The sequence below is a fragment of the Chiloscyllium punctatum genome, chromosome 48 (assembly GCF_047496795.1).
Source record: "Chiloscyllium punctatum isolate Juve2018m chromosome 48, sChiPun1.3, whole genome shotgun sequence".
Taxonomy (NCBI): Eukaryota; Metazoa; Chordata; class Chondrichthyes; order Orectolobiformes; family Hemiscylliidae; genus Chiloscyllium; species Chiloscyllium punctatum.
In genome coordinates, this window is record NC_092786.1 from 26080206 (window position 1) to 26099801 (window position 19596).

The 19596-nt window shown below is 45.1% G+C and overlaps 1 protein-coding gene across 3 annotated transcripts in view; it reads right to left on the bottom strand.

Moving 5' to 3' along the window:
- cers3a (ceramide synthase 3a) overlaps positions 1-19596 on the bottom strand; it is a 102604-nt gene that overhangs the window by 37940 nt on the left and 45068 nt on the right. For all 3 annotated transcript variants that reach the window (XM_072564887.1, XM_072564886.1, XM_072564885.1), the window contains exon 5: positions 12535-12592. In XM_072564887.1, coding sequence (XP_072420988.1) covers positions 12535-12592 — 58 coding nt within the window. The remainder of the gene's footprint in view (positions 1-12534; positions 12593-19596) is intronic.

A 19596-nucleotide genomic window follows, 5' to 3' on the forward strand; every position in this document is an offset into this window, starting at 1 on the left:
AATTTAAATAGCATCAAAAGATTTTTAAATGTTCCCAGCACAGACATTGAGCACTTACTGTGCAGTTAATTAAATGCAGTGGAAAAAGCCTGCATTGTCATATACCATTTTTAATTTTAGACATCCATTGCATGTGTTAAACTATGCACAGCACACTCGGATTTTAGATAGAACATACAGCACAGTACAGGCCATTCGGCCCACACCGATGTTGTGCCGAGCATTTATTTTAATCTAAGATCATCCTAACCTCCACACCCCTCAAATTTACTCCTGTTCATGTGGTTGTCCGGCAGTCCCTTAAACTTCCCTCACGTCTCTGGCAGTGCATTCTATGCAACCACCACTCTTTGTGTAAAGAGCCTACCTCTGATATCTCCCCTATACGTTCCTCCAATTACCATAAAATCATGACCCCTTGTGACAGCCATTTGTGCCGTGGGAAAACATCTCTGGCTATTCAACTCCAAGTTGAATAGGGAGCTGAAATTGGCCTGTCGCAAAGATGTTACGACAGTTGTTATGGGGGATTTCAACATGCAGGTAGACTGGGAGAATCAGGATGGTATTGGACCTCAAGAAAGAGACTTTGTGGAGTGCCTCCGAGATGGGTTCTTAGAACAGCTGGTGCTGGAGCCTACCAGGGAGAAGGCGATTCTGGATCTAGTATCGTGCAACGAACCAGAATTGATCAGGGACCTCGAAGTGAAGGAGCTATGGAGGTCGTGACCATAATACAATAAGCTTCAATCTGCAATTTGAAAGGGAGAGGGTACAATATTTCAGTTGAATAAAAGGGAACGATGGAGCTATGAGGGAGGAGCTGGCCAAAGTTCAATGGTGCAATACCTTAGCAGGGATGACAGCGGAGGAACAATGATGGATATTTCTGTGTATAATGCAGAAGATGCAGAATCAGTTCATTCCAAAAAAGGAAGAAAGATCCTAGGAGGAGGCAAGGGTGGCCGTTGCTGATGAGGGATGTTAAGAAACATATAAAGTCAAAAGAGAAAAAGTATAACATAGCAAAGATGAATGGGAAAACGGAGGACTGGGAAGCTTTTAAAGAACAACAGAGGATTACTAAGGAGGAAATACACAGAAAAAATGAGGTACAAAGGTAAACTGGTCAAAAATATAAAAGAGGATAGTAAAAGCTTTTTTAGGTATGTGAAAGGGAAAAAAATGGTTAAGACTAAAATTGGGCCCTTGAAGGCAGAAACAGGGGAATATATTACGGGGAACAAAGAAATGGCAGAAGAACTGAATTGGTACTTCAGATCTGGGTTCACTGGGGAAGACACAAGCAATCTCACTGAGGTAACAGTGGCTGAAGGACCTGAACTGAAGGGAATTTATATTTGCCAGGATTTGGTGTTGGAGAGATTGCTAGGTCTGAAGGCTGATAAGTCCCTGGGCCTGATGGTCTACATCCCAGGGTACTGAAGGAGGTGGCTCGAGAAATCGTGGATCCGTTGGTGATTATCTTACAGAGTTCGATAGATTTAGGATCAGTTCCTGTGGATTGGAGGGTGGCTAATGTTATACCACTTTTTAAGAAAGGAGCGAGAGAGAAAGCAGGAAATTATAGACCAGTTAGTCTGACCTCAGTGGTGGGAAAGATGCTGGAGTCAATTATAAAGGATGGAATTACGACACATCTGGACAGCAGGAATAGGATAGGTCAGAGTTAGCATGGATTTATGAAGGGGAAATCATGCTTGACTAATCTTCTGGAATTTTTTGAGGATGTAATCCTGAAGATGGACAAGGGAGATCCATTGGATGTAGTGTACCTGGACTTTCAGAAAGCCTTTGATAAAGTCCCACATAGGAGGTTAGTGAGTAAAATTAGGGCGCATGGTATTGGGGGCAAAGTACCGACTTGGATTGAAAATTGGTTGGCTGACAGGAAACAAAGAGTAGTGATAAACTGCTCCCTTTTGAAATGGCAGGCGGGGACCAGTGGGATACCGCAGGGATCAGTGCTGGGACAGCAGCTTTTTACAATATGTATTAATGATATAGAAGATGGTATTAATAGTAACATTAGCAAATTTGCTGATGATACAAAGCTGGGTTGCAGGGTGAAATGTGAGGAGGATGTTAGGAGATTACAGGGTGACCTGGACAGGTTAGGTGAGTGGACAGATGCATGGCAGATGCAGTTTAATGTGGATAAATGTATGGTTACCCACTTTGGTGGCAAGAACAGGAAGGCAGATTAATACCTAAATGGAGTCAAGTTAGGTAAAGGGGCAGTACAAAGAGATCTGGGTGTTCTTGTACACCAGTCAATGAAGGTAAGTATGCAGGTACAGCAGGTAGTGAAGAAAGCTAATAGCATGCTGGCCTTCATAACAAGAGGGATTGAGTATAGAAGCAAAGAGGTTCTTCTGCAGCTGTACAGGGCCCTGGTGAGACCGCACCTGGAATATTGTGTGCAGTTCTGGTCTCCAAATTTGAGGAAAGACATTCTGGCTATTGAGGGAGTGCAGCGTAGTTTCACGAGATCAATTCCTGGAATGGCGGGACTATCTTATGTTGAAAGATTGGAGCTACTGGGCTGGTATACCCTTGAGTTTAGAAGACTGAGAGGAGATCTGATTGAGACGTATAAGATTATTAAAGGATTGGACACTCTGGAGGCAGGAAACATGTTTCCACTGATGGACGAGTCCCGAAACAGAGGACACAGCTTAAAAATAAGGGGTGGGCCATTTAGGACAGAGATGAGGAGAAACCTCTTCACCCAGAGAGTGGTGGCTGTGTGGAATGCTCTGCCCCAGAAGGCAGTGGAGGCTCAGTCTATGGATTCATTTAAGGAAGAGTTGGATAGAGCTCTCAAGGATAGTGGAATCAAGGGTTATGGAGATAAAACAGGAACAGGATACTGATTGAGGATGATCAGCCATGATCATAATGAATGATGGTGCAGGCTCAAAGGGCAGAATGGCCTACTCCTGCACCTATTGTCTACTCTATCTATGCTGAAAATGTGTTGCTGGAAAAGCGCAGCAGGTCAGGCAGCATCCAAGGAACAGGAGAATCGACGTTTCTGGCATAAGCCCTTCTTCAGGAATTCTGAAGAAGGGTCCTGAAGAAGGGCTTATGCCCGAAACGTCGATTCTCCTGTTCCTTGGATGCTGCCTGACCTGCTGCGCTTTTCCAGCAACACATTTTCAGCTCTGATCTCCAGCATCTGCAGTTCTCACTTTCTCCTACTCTATCTATGCCTCTTGTACACCTCGATCAAGTCACCTCTCTTCCTTCTTCTCTCCAGTGTGAAAAGCCCAAGCTCATTCAACCTCTCTTCATAAGACAAGCCCTCCAATCAAGGCAGCACCCCAGTAAATCTCCTCGGCACCCTCTCAAAAGCAATTACATCCTTCCTATAATGAGGCAACCAGAACTGGATACAATATTCCAAGGATGATCTAACCAAGATTTTATAGAGCTGGAGCAAATCCTCGGGGCTCTTAAACTCAATCCTCCTTTTAATGAAAGCCAAAACACCATACGCCTTCTTAACAACCCTATCAACTTGGGTGGCAACTTTGAGGGATCTATGAATGTGGACTCAAAGATCTCACTATTCCTCTACACTGCGAAGAATCCTGTCTTTAACCCTCTATTCAGCCTTCACATTTGATCTTTCAAAATAAATCACTTCACATTTATCCAGATTGAACACCATCTGCCACTTCTCAGCCCAGCTCTGCATCCTGTCAATGTCATGTCGTAGCCTGCAACAGCCCTCAACACTATCTACAATAGCACTGACCTTTGTGTCATCGGCAAACCTACTAACCCACTCTTCCACTTCTTCATCCAACTCATTTATAAAAACTGCAAAGAGCAGAGTCCCAAGAATAGATCCCTGCGAGACGCCACTGGTCACCGGCCTCCAGGTGGAATACTTTCCATCAATTACCACTCGTCGTCTTCTTTCAGTCAGCCAATTCTGTATCTAGTCAGCCAAATTTTCCCTGTATCCCATACGTCCGAACATTCTGAATGAGCCTACACCGTGGGGAACCTTGTCAAATATCTTACAGAAATCCATATACACCATATCCACTGCTCGACCTTCGTCAACTTGTCTTGTCACATCCTCAAAAAACTCAGTAAAGCCTGTGAAGCATGACCTGCCCCTCACAAAGCCATGCTGACTTCCAAATGGTCATAAATCCTCTCTCTCAGAATCCTTTCTTGCTTACCATTTCCTGTCTTGCTTGCCACAGACATAAGACCAGCTGGTCTGTAATTTCCTGGAATTTCCATATTCCCTTTCTTGAACAGAGGAACAATATTCGCCTCCCTCCAATCATCTGGTACTACTCCCGTGGAGAGTAAGGATGCAAAGATCATCACCAGAGGCACAGCAATCTCAATCCTTGCTTCCCGTAGTAACCTTGGATATATCTGGGCTGCTCCTGGAGACTTATCTACCTTGATACTTCCCAGAATTTCCAGCACATCCACTTTCTTAATATCAATCTGTTCAAGCCTATTAACCTGGTCCATGATTTTTTTTTATTAGATTCCCTACAGTATGGACACAGGTCCTTCATCCCAACAAGTCCACACTGACCCTCCGCAGAGTAACTCAGCCAGACCCATTTCCCTCTGACTAATGCACCTAACACTACGGGCAATTTAGCATGGCCAATTCACCTGACCTGCACATCTTTCGACTGTGGGAGGAAACGGGAGCACCCGGAGGAAACCCACGCAGACACAGGGACAGTGTGCAAACTCCACACAGACAGTCACCCGAGGCTGGAATTGAACCCGGGACTCTGGTTCTGTGAGGCAACAGTGCTAACCACTGAGCCACCGTGCCACCCCTTTCTGGTGTTCTGATTATCAAGGCCAGAGGAATGAGACTTTATGTATTGGGTAAAGAACTTTAATTTTCAACTAGCAGCAATCGAGTCCCTTTCTCTCGTGAATACTGAAGGAAAAAAACTCATTTAGGGCCTCCCCTACCTTTTCAGACTCCAGGCATAAATTCCTTCCACTGTCCCTGATTGACCCTACCCTCTCTCTGATCATTCTTTTCTTCCTCACGTGCATGTAGAACACCTTTGGGTTTTCCCTAATCCTTCCGGCAAGACTTTTTTATGTCCTGCTCCTAGCTCTCCTCAGTCCATTTATAAGTTCTTTCCTAACTACCCTGTAATCCTCTAAAGCTGTGCTAGATCCTTGCTTCCTCAACCTTAATTTAGCTCCTTTCTTACTCTTGACGAGAATATCCTCTTCTCTTGTCGTCACTAGCATATTGAAGTGCGATTTGAAGACTTTGGGACATTTTACCACCTTTAAGGTGCCTTAATAATGCAAGTCCTTGCTACCCAGCGATGGCAGCAGAACACTTGAGATATCGTGCATTTTGACTCAATTATGCAAATGGGCATAATCTTCACATGATCAGCAACAGGTCTATAACAGTATGAACTGTAATATGGCAGCATATTAAACAGGAGGGAACCAAATACCCTTGCGATGTTGAGAAATGAGAGGAATGAGATTTTACTTATATACATATAGTGTTTTGTAAAGTACTTTAATTTTCAAGTAGCAGCAATATGGGTTTGCAAAAGCAGAAACTGCTGGAAAAGCTCAGCAGGTCTGGCAGCATCAGTGGAGAGAAATCAGTTAACTATTCTGGTCCACTGACCTTTCCTCTGAACTGGGGGAACGATCACAGGATCCGAAACATTAACTCTAATTTCTCTCCCCAGGTGCGACCTGACCTGCTGTGCTCTTCCAGCAATTTCTGTTCATGTTGCAGATTTCCAGCATCTGCAGCTCTTTCAGTTTTTATTTCGTATATGGGTTTGGTCTATTTTGTGTGAAGGGGTTTAATAATGAATGCAATCAGTCTTTTCAGAACCTTGATTTTAAACCAGGGCAGGAGAAAGTGAGGACTGCAGATGCTGGAGACCAGTGTTGAAAAGTGTGGTGCTGGAAACGCGCAGCAGGCCAGGCAGCATCCGAGGAGCAGGAGAATTGACGTTTCAGGCATAAGCCCTTCTTCAGGAATGAGGAGGGTGTGCCAAGCAGGCTGAGATAAAAAAGGTAGGGGGAGGGGCGCTGGGAATACGATAGGTAGGAGGAAGTGAGGGTGATAGGCCAGAGAGGGGGTGGGGACGGAGAGGTCAGGAAGACTGCAGGTCAAGAGGACGGTGCTGAATCTGGGGGTTGGGACGCTCTTCCTCCAGGTGTCGTGTGGCTAGGGTCTGGCGATGGAGGAGGCCAAGGACCTGCATGTCCTTGGCGGAGTGGGATGGGGAGTTAAAGTGTTCAGCCACGGGCAGTTGGGTTGGTTGGTGCGGGTGTCCCAGAGGTGTTCCCCTGAAACGTTCCGCAACTAGGCGGCCTGTCTCCCCAGTGTAGAGGAGATCACATCGGGTGCAGCGGATACAGTAAATGATGTGTGCGGAGGTGCAGGTGAATTTGTCACGGATATGGAAGGATCCACTGGGGCCTTGGAGGGAGGGGAGGGGGGAGATGTGGGTGCAAATTTTGCACTTCTTGTGGTTGCAGGGGAAGGTGCTGGAGGTTGGGTTGGTGTGGGGTGTGGACCTGACGAGGGAGTTGCGAAGGGAGTGGTCTCTCTGGAACGCTGATAGGGGTGGAGAGGGAAATATATCCCTGGTTGTGGTGTCTGTTTGGAGGTGGCGGAAATGACGGAGGATGATACGATGTATCCAGAGGTTGGCAGGGTGGAAGGTGAGGACCAGTGGGGTTCTGTCCTGGTGGCAATTGGAGGGGCGGGGTTCAAGGGCAGAGATGCGGGAAGTGGAGGAAAGGCAGTGGAGAGCATCGACCACGTCGGAGGGGAAATTGTGGTCTTTGAAGAAGGAGGCCATTTGGGTTGTTCGGTAGTGGAATTGGTCCTCCTGGGAGCAGATGCGGCGGAGATGAAGGAATTGGGAATATGGGATGGCGGTTTTTACAGGGGGCAGGGTGGGAGGAGGTGTAATCTAGGTAGCTGTGGGAGTCGGTCGGTTTGTCGTAAACGTCTATGTTGAGTCGGTCGCCTGAGATAGAAATGGAGGTGTATAGGAAGGGGAGGCAGGAGTCTGAGATGGTCCAGGTAAATTTGAGGTCGGGGTAGAAGGTGTTAGTAAAGTGGATGAACTGTTCAACTTCCTCGTGGGAGCATGAGGTAGCGCCAATACAATCATCGAAGAAGCGGAGGAAAAGGTGGGGGGGGGGGGTGGTGCCAGTGTAACTGCGGAAGATGGACTGTTCCACATATCCGATGAAAAGGCAGGCATAGCTGGGGCCCATGGCTACTTCTTTGGTTTGGAGGAAGTGGGAGGATTGGAAGGAGAAGTCGTTAAGAGTGAGGACCAGTTCAGTCAGTCGAAGGAGGGTGTCAGTAGAAGGGTACTGGATGGTTCGGCGGGAGAGGAAGAAACGGAGGGCTTGGAGGCCTTCGTGATAGCACATGGAAGTGTATAGGGACTGGATGTCCATTGCGAAGATAAGGCGTTGGGGGCCGGGAAAGCGAAAATCATGGAGGAGGTGGAGAGCGTGGCTGGTGTCCCGAGGTATGTTTGTCAAGGTATGCAGAGATGAGTTCAGTGGGGCAGGAGCAGGCTGAGACAATGGGTCGGCCAGGGCAGTCGGGTTTGTGGATTTTGGGCAGGTGGTAGAAACGGGCGGTGTGGGGTTGTGGGACTATGAGGTTGGAGGCAGTGGATTTAAATCAGGACAGCTTAGCAGAATTTTTAAAAAATTTAGTTCAAAGCTTTTGAATGTAGTTCGAAGATGAATTTACTGGTATCAGATACTTTCTCCCAGAAAAATAACTGTTCAGAATAGTCAAGGGGATAAATTATCTCTAAGCCCTGTAGTTTGTGAAAGCCTCCAAACCAAGGTTGTTGGTTAGAACTCTGTATTGGTTATTAAGAATGGAGAGAAGTCTAAGAGCTCAGTTATGAGAGTCCAAAAATAATGCAGGAACTGATTACACAACCTTACTACGAGATACCAAACTCCAGCTCCTCAGTCCCACTTTCTATTCTTAGTAGACTACACCTACAAGAAATATTTTCTCACTACTCACTCCGTCTGCAAACCTGCTTCTTGAGCAACAAAGCCTATGTCACTTTTTGATTTGGGAAGTCACCTCTGGAGCTCCGCCCTTCGATTCACCCCCGCCCCCCCCCACACCCACCCCCAACCCCCGGTTTTCTCTGACTGACCTTGTCCCTCAGGCATTTATCCTTGACCGATACGGATAAGAAGCAATTAAGTCAATCTATAGATTTGATAGGAAAGGTAAATTTCTCTGGATTTTGATTGACTGTAAAGTGATGATGTCAGGAGTAAATGGGATTTTGTTTTTTGCCACTTTGTTGAAATCTTTTAAAACGGTTATATTTAAAGAATGTTTTTGTATTATTTATTTTTGTTGTGTTTATGTAGCTTCGGTTTTTTTTATTAAAACTGAATTTGTTGCCGGGCGTGCTCATCTTTCAGTGAAAGGACTGCCACTTTGAAGTCTAAAAAATGACCTATCAAGCCATTCTGGGATCTGACTTGCCCAGTGGTAACATCAGTGAGATCTTAACAACTTTCTCTTGCATTTCCTACAGCGGTGTGTAAAATAATACAAAGTGATTTACAACTAGTTTCCCAGACATGTTCCAAATGTTTGACATCCTGTACATTGGCTTCATGATAAGTGCTTTTAGTGAAGACAGTTCTGGGATAGGGCAAATATAGCCACATTAATACAGAGTTCAGTGTAACTGGTCCCATCCAATAGCCAACCTCACTAACATTCTGCTACTGCTCCCTCCCTGGTGTGGACCTCTGATGGCCAGGCCTGTGACAGGTGGAACCCTTGGCAATACGGGGCTGGTGATCAGAAATAGTGTCACCAAGCTCAACAAAGTTAGTTTAGTAGGTTTGCTTTTGAAGGGATCTAGTGGATTGCGTTAGGTCTCATTGACATGTTTATGGCAAATGCCCACTCTTTGGGCTGGTAAAATGTGGAGAAAGTGAGGACTGCAGATGCTAGAAATCAGAATCAAAATGTGTGGTGCTGGAAAAGCACACCCAGTAAGATAGCATCCAAGGAGCAGGACAGTCAATGTTTTGAACATGAGCTCTTCATCAGGAATGAGGGGTGGCCCAAGGGAGCTGAGAGATAAATGGGGTGGGTGGGGGCTGGGGGCAAGGTAGCTGGGAATGCGATTAGTAGATGAAGGTGGGGGGGTGAAGGTAATAGGTTGAAGAGGAGGGTGGAGTGGATAGATGGGAAGGAAGATGGACAGGTAGGACAGTCCAAAAGGGTGGTGCTGAGTGGAAGGGCGGATCTGGGATAGGGTGGCAGGGGAGAGGAAGTGAGGAAACCGGTGAAATCAGCATTGATCCCAAGTGGTTGGAGGTCCCAATATGGAAGATGAGGCGTTCTTCCTCCAGGTGTCGGGTGGCTAGAGTTTGGCAGTGGAGGCGGCCCAGGACTTGCACGTCCTTGGCAGAGTGAGAGGGGGAGTTGAAATGGTCAACCACAGGGCAGTGGGATTGTTTAGTGTGCATGTCCCAGAGATGTTCTCTAAAACGTTCTGCAAGTTGGCGTCCTGTCTCCTCAATGTTAAGGAGACCACATCAGGAACAGACACAGTAGATGCCGTGTGCGGAACTACAGGTAAATCTCTGTCAGATGTGGAAGGATCCTTTGGGCCTTGGTCAGAGGTGAGGGGGGAGGTGTGGGCACAGGATTTGCACTTCTTGCGGTGGTAGGGGAAGGTGCTGGGAGTGGCGGGTGGGATGGTGGGAGGCGTGGACCTGACAAGACAGTAGTGGAGCGAATGGTCTCTGCGTCGGATAAAATAGTATGGCTGTTTAATAATTTGGATAAATCTACTGGAGTCAGGAAACTACGTCAGCTGCCCAATAAACAACAGCATTAAAACAACAGATCATGTGTTACATGCATTCAATACACCACATATGCTTTAACTTCTGTGGCCATAAATGCCAAATGTGCTCCAAACTTATTGTGAATGAGAACTTTGTTGAGCTGGGAAAGAGACTTGAACAGATCAAGATTGGTGAAGATTTGATCAAGATTGATATGTGCTGGAAATTTTGGCAAACATGAAGATTGGTAAGTCTCCAGGGCCAGACCAGATTTATCCCAGGCTGCTCCGGGAAGCAAGAAAGGAGGTTGCTAAGCCGCTGGCGAAGATCTTTGCTTCCTCACAGGAGTCGTACTGGTGGATTGGAGGGAGAAATGTTGTTCCTCTTTTCAAGAAGGGGATTAGGGAAATCCCTGGCAATTACAGACCAGTCAATCTTAAGTCTGTGGTCAGCAATATTTTGGAAATAAATGAGGGATAGGATTTATGACTATTTGGATTGCAGTCAACATGGCTTTGAGAGGGTCAGGTCATGCCTCACAAATCTTACTGAGTTCTTTGAAGAGGTGACAAGACAGGTCGGCGAAGGTCGAGCAATGGATGTGGCATATACGGACTTCAGCAAGGCATTCAATAAGGTTCTCCGTAGTAGGCTCATTCATAAAGTCAGGAGGTATGGGATACAGGGAAATTTGGCTATCTGGATTCAGAATTGGTTGGCTGACAGAAGGCAGAGAGTGGTTGTAGATGGAAAGTATTCTGCCTGGAGGTCAGTGAGTGGGGTCCTGCAGGGCTCTGTTCTTGGGCCTCTGCTCTTTGTAGATTTTATAAACGACTAGGATGAGGGGGTTGAGAGGTGAGTGAGTAAATTTGTTGATGACTCAAAGGTTGGAGGTGCCGTTGATCGTATTGAAGGCTATTGCAGGCTGCAGTGTGATATAGGCAAGATGCAGAGCTGGGCTGAGAAATGGCAGATGGAGTTCAACCTGGATAAATGCGAAATGATGCATTTTGGAAAGTAGAATTTGAATGCTGAATATAGGATTAAAGACAGGATTCTTGGCAGTGCGGAGGAACAGAGGGATCTAGGTGTGCAAGTACATAGGTCCCTCAAAGTTGCCACCCAAGTGGATAGGGCCGTTAAGAAGGCGTAAGGTATTTTAGCTTCCATTAACAGAGGGTTTGAGGTTTTGCTGCAGCTGTACAAGACCCTGGCGAGACCACGGTTGGAATATTGTGTCCACTTCTGGTTGCCCTCCTATAGAAAAGAAACAGTAGCTTTGGAGAGGGTGCAAAGAAGGCTTACCAGGATGCTGCCTGGTCTGGAGGGCTTGCCTTACAAAGAGAGGTTGATTAAGCTCAAACCTTTCTCTCTGGAGAGGAGGAGAAAGAGAGGTGACCTGATTGAGGTATGCAAGGTAATGAGAGGCGTGGATAGAGTCAATAACCAGAGACCTTTTCCCAGGGCAGGACTGACTGGGACAAGGGTCATAGTTTGAAGATATTTGGAGGAAGGTATAGAGGAGACGTCAGAGGTAGGTTCTTTACACAGAGAGTTGTGAATGCATGGAATGCGTTGCCAACAGTGGTGGTGGAAGCAGAGTCATTAGGGACATTTAAGCGACTGCTGGACATGCACATGGACAGCAGTGAATTGAGGGGTGCGTAGGTCAGGTTGTTTTATTTTTGATTAGGAATAATCCACGACAAAACATTGAGGGTCGAAGGGCCTGTTCTGCACTGTAATTTTCTATGTTCTATCTGTGTGACTAAACCCAATGGTATTAATTTGTATCAAGGAGAAAGTGAGGACTGCAGATGATAGAGATCAGAGCTGAAAATGTGTTGCTGGAAAAGCGCAGCAGGTCAGGCAGCATCCAAGGAACAGGAGAATTGACATTTCGGGCATAAGCCCATCTTCAGGAATGAGGAAAGTGCGTCCAGCAGGCTAAGATAAAAGGTAGGGAGGAGAGACTTGGGGGAGGGGGGGCGGGGGCGTTGGAAATGCAATAGGTGGAAGGAGGTCAAGGTGAGGGTGATAGGCCGGAGTGGGGTGGGGGCGGAGAGATCAGGAAGAAGATTGCAGGTTAGGGAGGCGGTGCTGAGTTCGAGGGATTTGACTGAGACAAGGAGGGGGGGGGGGGGGGCGGAGAGGGGAAATGAGGAAACTGGAGAAATCTGAGTTCATCCCTTGTGGTTGGAGGGTTCCTAGGTGGAAGATGAGGCGCTCTTCCTCCAATCATCATGTTGCTATGGTCACGACGGTTGGAGGAAGAGCGCCTCATCTTCCGCCTAGGAACCCTCCAACCACAAGGGATGAACTCAGATTTCTCCAGTTTCCTGATTTCCCCTCCCCCACCTTGTCTCAGTCAAATCCCTCGAACTCAGCACCACCTTCCTAACCTGCAATCTTCTTCCTGACCTTTCCGCTCCCACCCCACTCCGGCCTATCATCCTCACCTTGACCTCCCTCCACCTATCGCATTTCCAACGCCCCTCCCCCAAGTCCCTCCTCCCTACCTTTTATCTTAGCCTGCTGGACACACTTTCCTCATTCTTGAAGAAGGGCTTATGCCCAAAACGTCGATTCTCCTGTTCCTTGGATGCTGCCTTAATTTGTATCAAAGCAAGTCGTGAAATTACTTACATCAATCAGGACAGCAATACCACCAATAAATGCCAGGAGGTAAAATGTACATCGCCAGCTGGAAAATAAGCAAACAATTCATACATCAGAACAACTTCTCTTAAAAACAAACTGACGGCAAAGGGCATATGTGCACACACACACACTGCAAAGCTGTTGGGTTTATTTTATCAGTATTGCCTTTTTGAAGCAGCTTTCTAACTAACCCCACTTCTTGTTCATTCCTTGTTGCTCAGTGTATTATCCCCAGGTAGTATTACACATTGACATCAGACCCAAGTGCTGTTGGAGAACCGAAACCAAGAATCACAGCCACATGAGGAGAACAATGGTTTTCCACTCTTGCTCATTACAGGTGCAAAACCACATCCCCTAACCAGCTTTAAAAAACAGAATTGCACAGAAGTTGAAAATCTAAAATCGAGTGGATCAGGTAGCATTAACATATCGACATTAGTGGCTGCCTCCTTGGAAAGGTGGTTTCCTTAACAGATGCCGCCTGCCTGGTGCAATTATTAGGGGACTGTGGAAATGGCAAGGAGAAAGAGTTAACGCCCCTCCCTCTGGCAGAATAAAAATCAAAGTGCACACTCTTTTGTTGAGTGATTTAATGTCCACAACCAGGAACTTTCATTCAAATCAGAATGATCATGGAGAAGGCAAGTTTGAGATTTCTTTACAACAGGGTTCATAATATGAAAACTCAATACATAGTTTTCAGAGGTGTACCAAACTCTAACCTTACTGTTACATTATTGAAAGACTATTCCATAAATCCACTGCCTCATTCTAGCCTGTCTTCTCCACCTGTTTTCTGTACATGTCGCTCTCCTCTTTCTCACTCTTAACTTCATCCTTCTGTACTAATTTTATCCAGTGAGGGCCAGCTCCATGACATCATAAGGTTGGTCCAGGGTACTGAAGCCCTTACATATGTGGGGTGGCATGGTGGCTCAACGGTTAGCACCTCACAGTGCCGGGGACCCAGATTCCACCTTTGGGTGATGGTCTGTCTGGAGTTTGTGCTTTCTCCCCATGTCTGTGTGGGTTTCTTCCAGGTGCTCTAGCTTACGCCCAGAGGCGAAAGATATGTAGGTTAGATGGATTGGCCATGCTAAATTGCCCATAGTGTCAAGGGATGTATAGGTTAGCTGGATTAACCATGGAATATGCAGGGGTGAGTCTGGATGGCATGTCCTTCAGAGGATTGGCGTAGACTCAAATGGGTCAAATGGCTTGCTTCCACAATTCAGGGATACTATGATAATGACCTCCTGTCTCCTCAATATCGCTGGGATCAACCCTGTGTTGACACAGTGTGGCCAAGCTGTAGAGGCAGGTGAATTTCAATGGACGCTTTTACCCTAAAAGTTCAGCCTTGACCTTGGCCCCAAATTCAGAATTAAATAATTATCCTTTCCCAAAAAAGCAGAACACTCCCAAGTAACTAATCCATTAATTAAGGACAAAGCTCTTATTTTAACAGCTAATGATACCTGGAATTACAACTGCAGAATACTAGATAGCAGAGGCTCCTCATATAGCTAACCACATTCTACCGTTCAAGTGATTTGCATCCTCCTCAGTATAACGACGGGGAGGTCAAACCCCTCTGTTAATTAAAACTAAAACACCCAGAGAAGCTTGTCTCACCTCGTAATCTGTTAAAAGTGTGAGTGAGTTAGTGAAAGAAAACCCACTGTTTGAAATAAAATCAACAATTTATTTTCCAAACACTATACAATAACTATTAACAAACTTAAGCCCGCTTTTTCTGAACAAACCATCATCTGACTCCAACTCTACTAAAATGCTGCTCCAATAACAATTACTAAACATTAAATTAACGTAATCTCTCCAAGTTTATACAGTCTCTTTTGTCTTCTTTCCATCCTTCCAAATCTGCTGTTTTCTTCTATCCTTCTGATTCTGCTGTCTTCTCCCTGGGCCGTCTATGAGTTTTTATACTGTGACTCTTTTTGCATAAAATTCTTTGGTACCTTTAATAGTTGGTGCTCTCTGAGATTTCTTTCAGAGCTGTTCAGGGCTGTTGGCTCTATTTCAGTGGCAGTTGCTCTCCCCCCGATTTTCAAAAACACTCATTTTTATACCTCTGATTATATCTGAAATTCTTACAGCCAGATTGGTTTCAGGCTGTCAACATCATCAGATTCAAAGATGGGCTTTGAAGGGAGCGTTTGGTTTGAATCAATTAGTCAGATTTGAATTGTCAAAACAGTAACCAAAACTCAGGTATCCATTTAGAGAGTCATAAGATGTACAGCATGCAAACAATCCGTCCATTTCGACCAGCCATCCCAACCCAATCTAGTCGCACCTGCCAGCGCCCGGCCCATATCCCTCCAAACCCTTCCTATTCATATACCCATCCAAATGCCTCTTAAATGTTGCAATTGGACCAACCTCCACCACTTCCTCTGGCAGCTCATTCCATACACATACCACCATCTGTGTGAAAATGTTGCCCCTTAGGTCTCTTTTATATCTTTCCCATCTCACTCTAAATCTATGCCCTCTAGTTCTGGACTCCCCAACCCCAGGGAATAGCCTTTGTCTATTTATCCTATCCATGCCCCTCATAATTTTGTAAACCTCTATAAGGTCACCCCTCAGCCTCTGATGCTCCAGGGAAAACAGCCCCAGCCTGTTCAGCCTCTCCCTGTAGCTCAGATCCTCCAACCCTGGCAATATCCTTGTAAATCTTTTCTAAACCCTTTCAAGTTTCACAACATCTTTCCGATAGGAAGGAGACCAGAATTGCACGCAATATTCCAAAAGTGGCCTAACCAATGTCCTGTACAGCTGCAACATGACCTCCCAAATCCTGTATTCAATACTCTGACCAATAAAGGAAAGCATACCAAACGCCTTCTTCACTATCCTATCTACCTGCGACTCCACTTTCAAGGAGCTATGAACCTGCACTCCAAGGTCTCTTTGTTCTGCAACACTCCGTAGGACCTTATCATTAAGTGTATAAGTCCTGCTAAGATTTGCTTTCCCAAAATGCAGCACCTTGCATTTATCTGAATTAAACTCCATCTGCCACTTCTCTGCCCATTGGCCCAGATCCTGTTGCAATCTGAGGTAACTCTCTTCGCTGTCCACTACACCTCCAATTTTAGTGTCATCTGCAAACTTACTAACTGTACCTCTTATGCTCACATCCAAATCATTTATGTAAATGACAAAAAGTAGAGGACATAGCACCAATCCTTGTGGCACTCCACTGGTCACAGGCCTCCAGTCTGAAAAACAACCCTCCACTACCACCCTCTGTCTTCTACCTTTGAGCCAGTTCTGTATCCAAATGGCTAATTCTCCCTGTATTCCATGAGATCTAACCTTGCTAATCAGTCTCCCATGGGAGAGTGAGAGAGAGAAAACGAGAGCAAGAGAGAAAACGAGAGTGAGAGAAAACGAGAGAAAGAACGAAAGAGAGGAAGGAAGGAACGAAAGGGAGGAACAAAAGAGAGGAAGGAAAAGGAAAGGAAAAGTATAGAAGGAGTCAGTGGATAGAAGGCTAGTTTGTGAGATGGACTGGCTGTGTTCACGATTCTCAAAGGTTTCTTACAGTCTTGGGAGGAGCAGTTGCTATGCCATGTTGTGATGCAACCAGATGGGATGCTTTCTATGATGCATCCATAATAATTGGTAAGAGTAGTATATTTTGATATATAAAGAGTTTATAATAGTATATATTGGTAGTACTATACAAGTAATGGAAAAATCAAAAGAAGAGTTAGTGTAAGCATTTGAGTGAACACCTGTACAGTGTACAATTCTGAATTGTGGAGTTTGGTGTCCTCAACTTCTCATTTTAAATCAACAAAGACAAAAGTAGAAAGAAATCTCAATATTTTAATGAAGAGGAATCTTGTGCACACATTGCAGAAAACAAGAAAGATTCCTAAAGCAATACGTAGAGAACCCGACTCGGGAGGTTGCAACACTGGACCTCCTCTTCGGAAGCAAAGTCAGGGAAATGACTGAAGTGTCAGTCAGAGAGCAGTTTGGGTCCAATGACCTCAACTCTCAGTGTTAACATTGTTATGAATAAAGATAGGACAGGTCCACAGGTTAAGGGGCTAAACTGGAGCAGGGCCATTAGGTAGGATCTAGCAGAGGTTGACTGGGTGAGTCTGTTTGAAGGAAAAGTAATGACCGGCAAATGAGCAGCTTTTAAAAGTGTGATATCGAGAGTCCAGGGACAGTATGTCCCTGTTTGGGTGAAGGGAAAAGCTAGCAGTTTTAGGGATCTCTGGCTGATGAGGGATGTTGAGGCTCTAGTCAGGATAAAAAAGGAGGCATACATTGGGTTTAAGCTATCAGGCTCAAGTGAATTCCTAGATGACTATCAAAAGTGTAGGAGCACACTGAAGAGGGAAATCAGAAGAGGAAAAAACGAGGGTAGGAGATGGATTTGGCAGATAAGGTTAAAGATAATCCTATGAGGTTCTATAGCTATATTAAAGAGTAAAAGGATGGCAGGGGAGAGAATCGCCTCCCCCTTAAAGATCAGCATAGTCATCCATATGTGGAGCCACAGGAAATGGGAAAGATCTTTAATGAATATCTTAGGAGAGTGTCATGGACGCTAAGGAAATGAGGGAAACAAGTGGGAATGTTTTGGACCACATACATATTACCAGAGAGGAGGTGTTTGCAGCCTTAAAGGGCATTATGATGGCTAATTCGCCTGGACCTGATCAAGTCCATCCTCTGACGTTATGTGAGGCTAGGGAAGAAATTGCAGAGCCCCTTGCAGAGATTTTTGTTTCACCTTTAGCCACTGGTGAAGTTCCAAAAGACTGTAGGATGGTTAACGATGTTCCATTGTTTAAGAAAGGTAGCAAAGACAAGCCAGAGAACTACAGGCCAGTGAGCCTGACATCAATTGTAGGCACATTGTTGGAGAGGATACGGAGGGACAGAATCAACCAACATTTGGACAGTCGAGGTATGATTAGGGATTTATGTCATGTCTGACAAATCTTTGAGTGTTTCGAAGAGGTCACCAAGAGGAAAGATGATGAGTGGATGCTGTCTATATGGACTTTAGTAAGGTCTTTGACAAGGTCCTCCATGGCATTTTAGTCACAAAGGTTCGGTTGCATGGAATCCTGGGGAGCTAGCTAATCAGATTTAAAATTGGCTCGATGGTAGGAGGGTGATGGTTGAAGATAGATTCTCAGACTGGAGGCCTGTGATTAGTGGTGTGCCACAGGGGTCTGTACTGGGACCTTTGTTATTTGTTATTTACATTGATGGTCTGGATGTGAACGTACAAGGTATGATTAGTAAGTTTGAGAATGATACAAAATTAGGAGATATTGTTGATCGCGAGGAAGGTTATCAAAAATTACAGAGGGATCTTGATCATATGGGGAAGTGGGCCGAGGATTGGCAAATGCAATTCAACAGACACAAGTGCGAGGTGTCGCACTTTGGAAAGTAAAACCAAGGTAGGACGTATACAGTATATGGTCAGGTCCTCAGGAATGTTATGGAACAGAGGAACCGAGGATTCCAAGTACATAGTTCTTTGAAAGCAGCATCATAGGTAGACAGGGTGATGAAGGCGGCATTTAACACGCTGGTCTTCATTGGTTAAGACATTGAGTCGAGGAGTTGGGACGTTATGTTACAGTTGTATAAGTTGTTGGAGTATTGTGAACAGCGGAGCATTGTGTGCAAGTTGTCATGCTGTTATAAGAAAGACACAGTTAAACTGGAGAGTGCAAAGAAGATTTGCGAGGATATTATCAGGACTAATCGGCTTGTGTAACATGGACAGGTTGGCCAGGATAGGACTTTATTCCTTAGTATGTAGGAGAATGAGAGGTGACCTTATCAAGGTGGAGAAAAACACGAAGGGCAGAGATAGGATGGAATACATGTAGTCTTTTTCCCAGGAATGGGGAAAGGTTTAAAGTGAGAGGGGATAGAATTGAGGACCGGAGGGCAACTTCTTCATTCACAAAGTGGTGAGTACATGGAATGGGCTGCCAAAGGAAGTGGTTGAGGCAGATACAACAGCAATATTTAAAATAATATTTGGATGAGTACATGGATGGGAAGGGTTGAGAGGGATATGAACTAAATGCAGGCAATTGGAACTAGCTGAGAGGGCACCATGGTTAGCATGGCCCAGTGGGCCAAAGGGCCTGTTTCCATGCTGTATTACTTGATGACTCCATAACAAGTGTGCAACTGCACAAGGTATTAGTGAGACCGCAACTGGAGTATTTCGTACTGTTTTGGTCCCCTTACTTGAGGGGACATTTAACTGCATTGCAGACAGTTCAGAGGAGGTTCACTCGATTGATTCCAGAGATGAGGGATTTTTCTTGTGAAGAGAGATTGAATAATTTAGCCTTTAGACTTTGGAGTTAAGAATGAAAGGAGATTTACAGAGGATGTGGTGCTGAAGATCCTAAAACAAAGGAAAATAAATCCCCAGTACTTGATCAGGTGCCTTTGTGGGAAGCTAGGTAAATGAATGCTGGGCCCCTTGCTTTGACATTTGTATCATCGAGAGCCACAGGTGAAGCGCCTTAAGACTGGAGATTAGTTAATTATTTAAGAAAGGCTGCCAAAAAAAAAGCCAGGGAACTATAGATCAGTCAGCCTTACATCAGAGGTGGGCAAATTGTTGGAAGGAATTTGGAGGGGCAGGATTTAGATGCATTTGGAAAGGCAAGGATTGATTAGGGACAGTCAACATAGCTTTGTGCATGGGAAATAGTGTCTCACTAACTTGATTGAGTTTTTTGAAGCGGTGTGTTTTGGACCAGACCAAACCTCCTCAAAATATTCAGAAGCTAGTCTAGACTATAACTTTATCTTATTTTAAAAGGTAAATGTAAACTGTTGCCTTCCAGATACAATTAAATTCATCAAACTACTGGATTTAAAGCAAAACGTACTTCATTCATCCACTTTAGTTAAAATACAACAATATCAGAAGAACTCTATTGGAAACCTTAACAGAATATGGTAACTATTACTAATTAACAGTTCCAACATAGTAACTTCTCA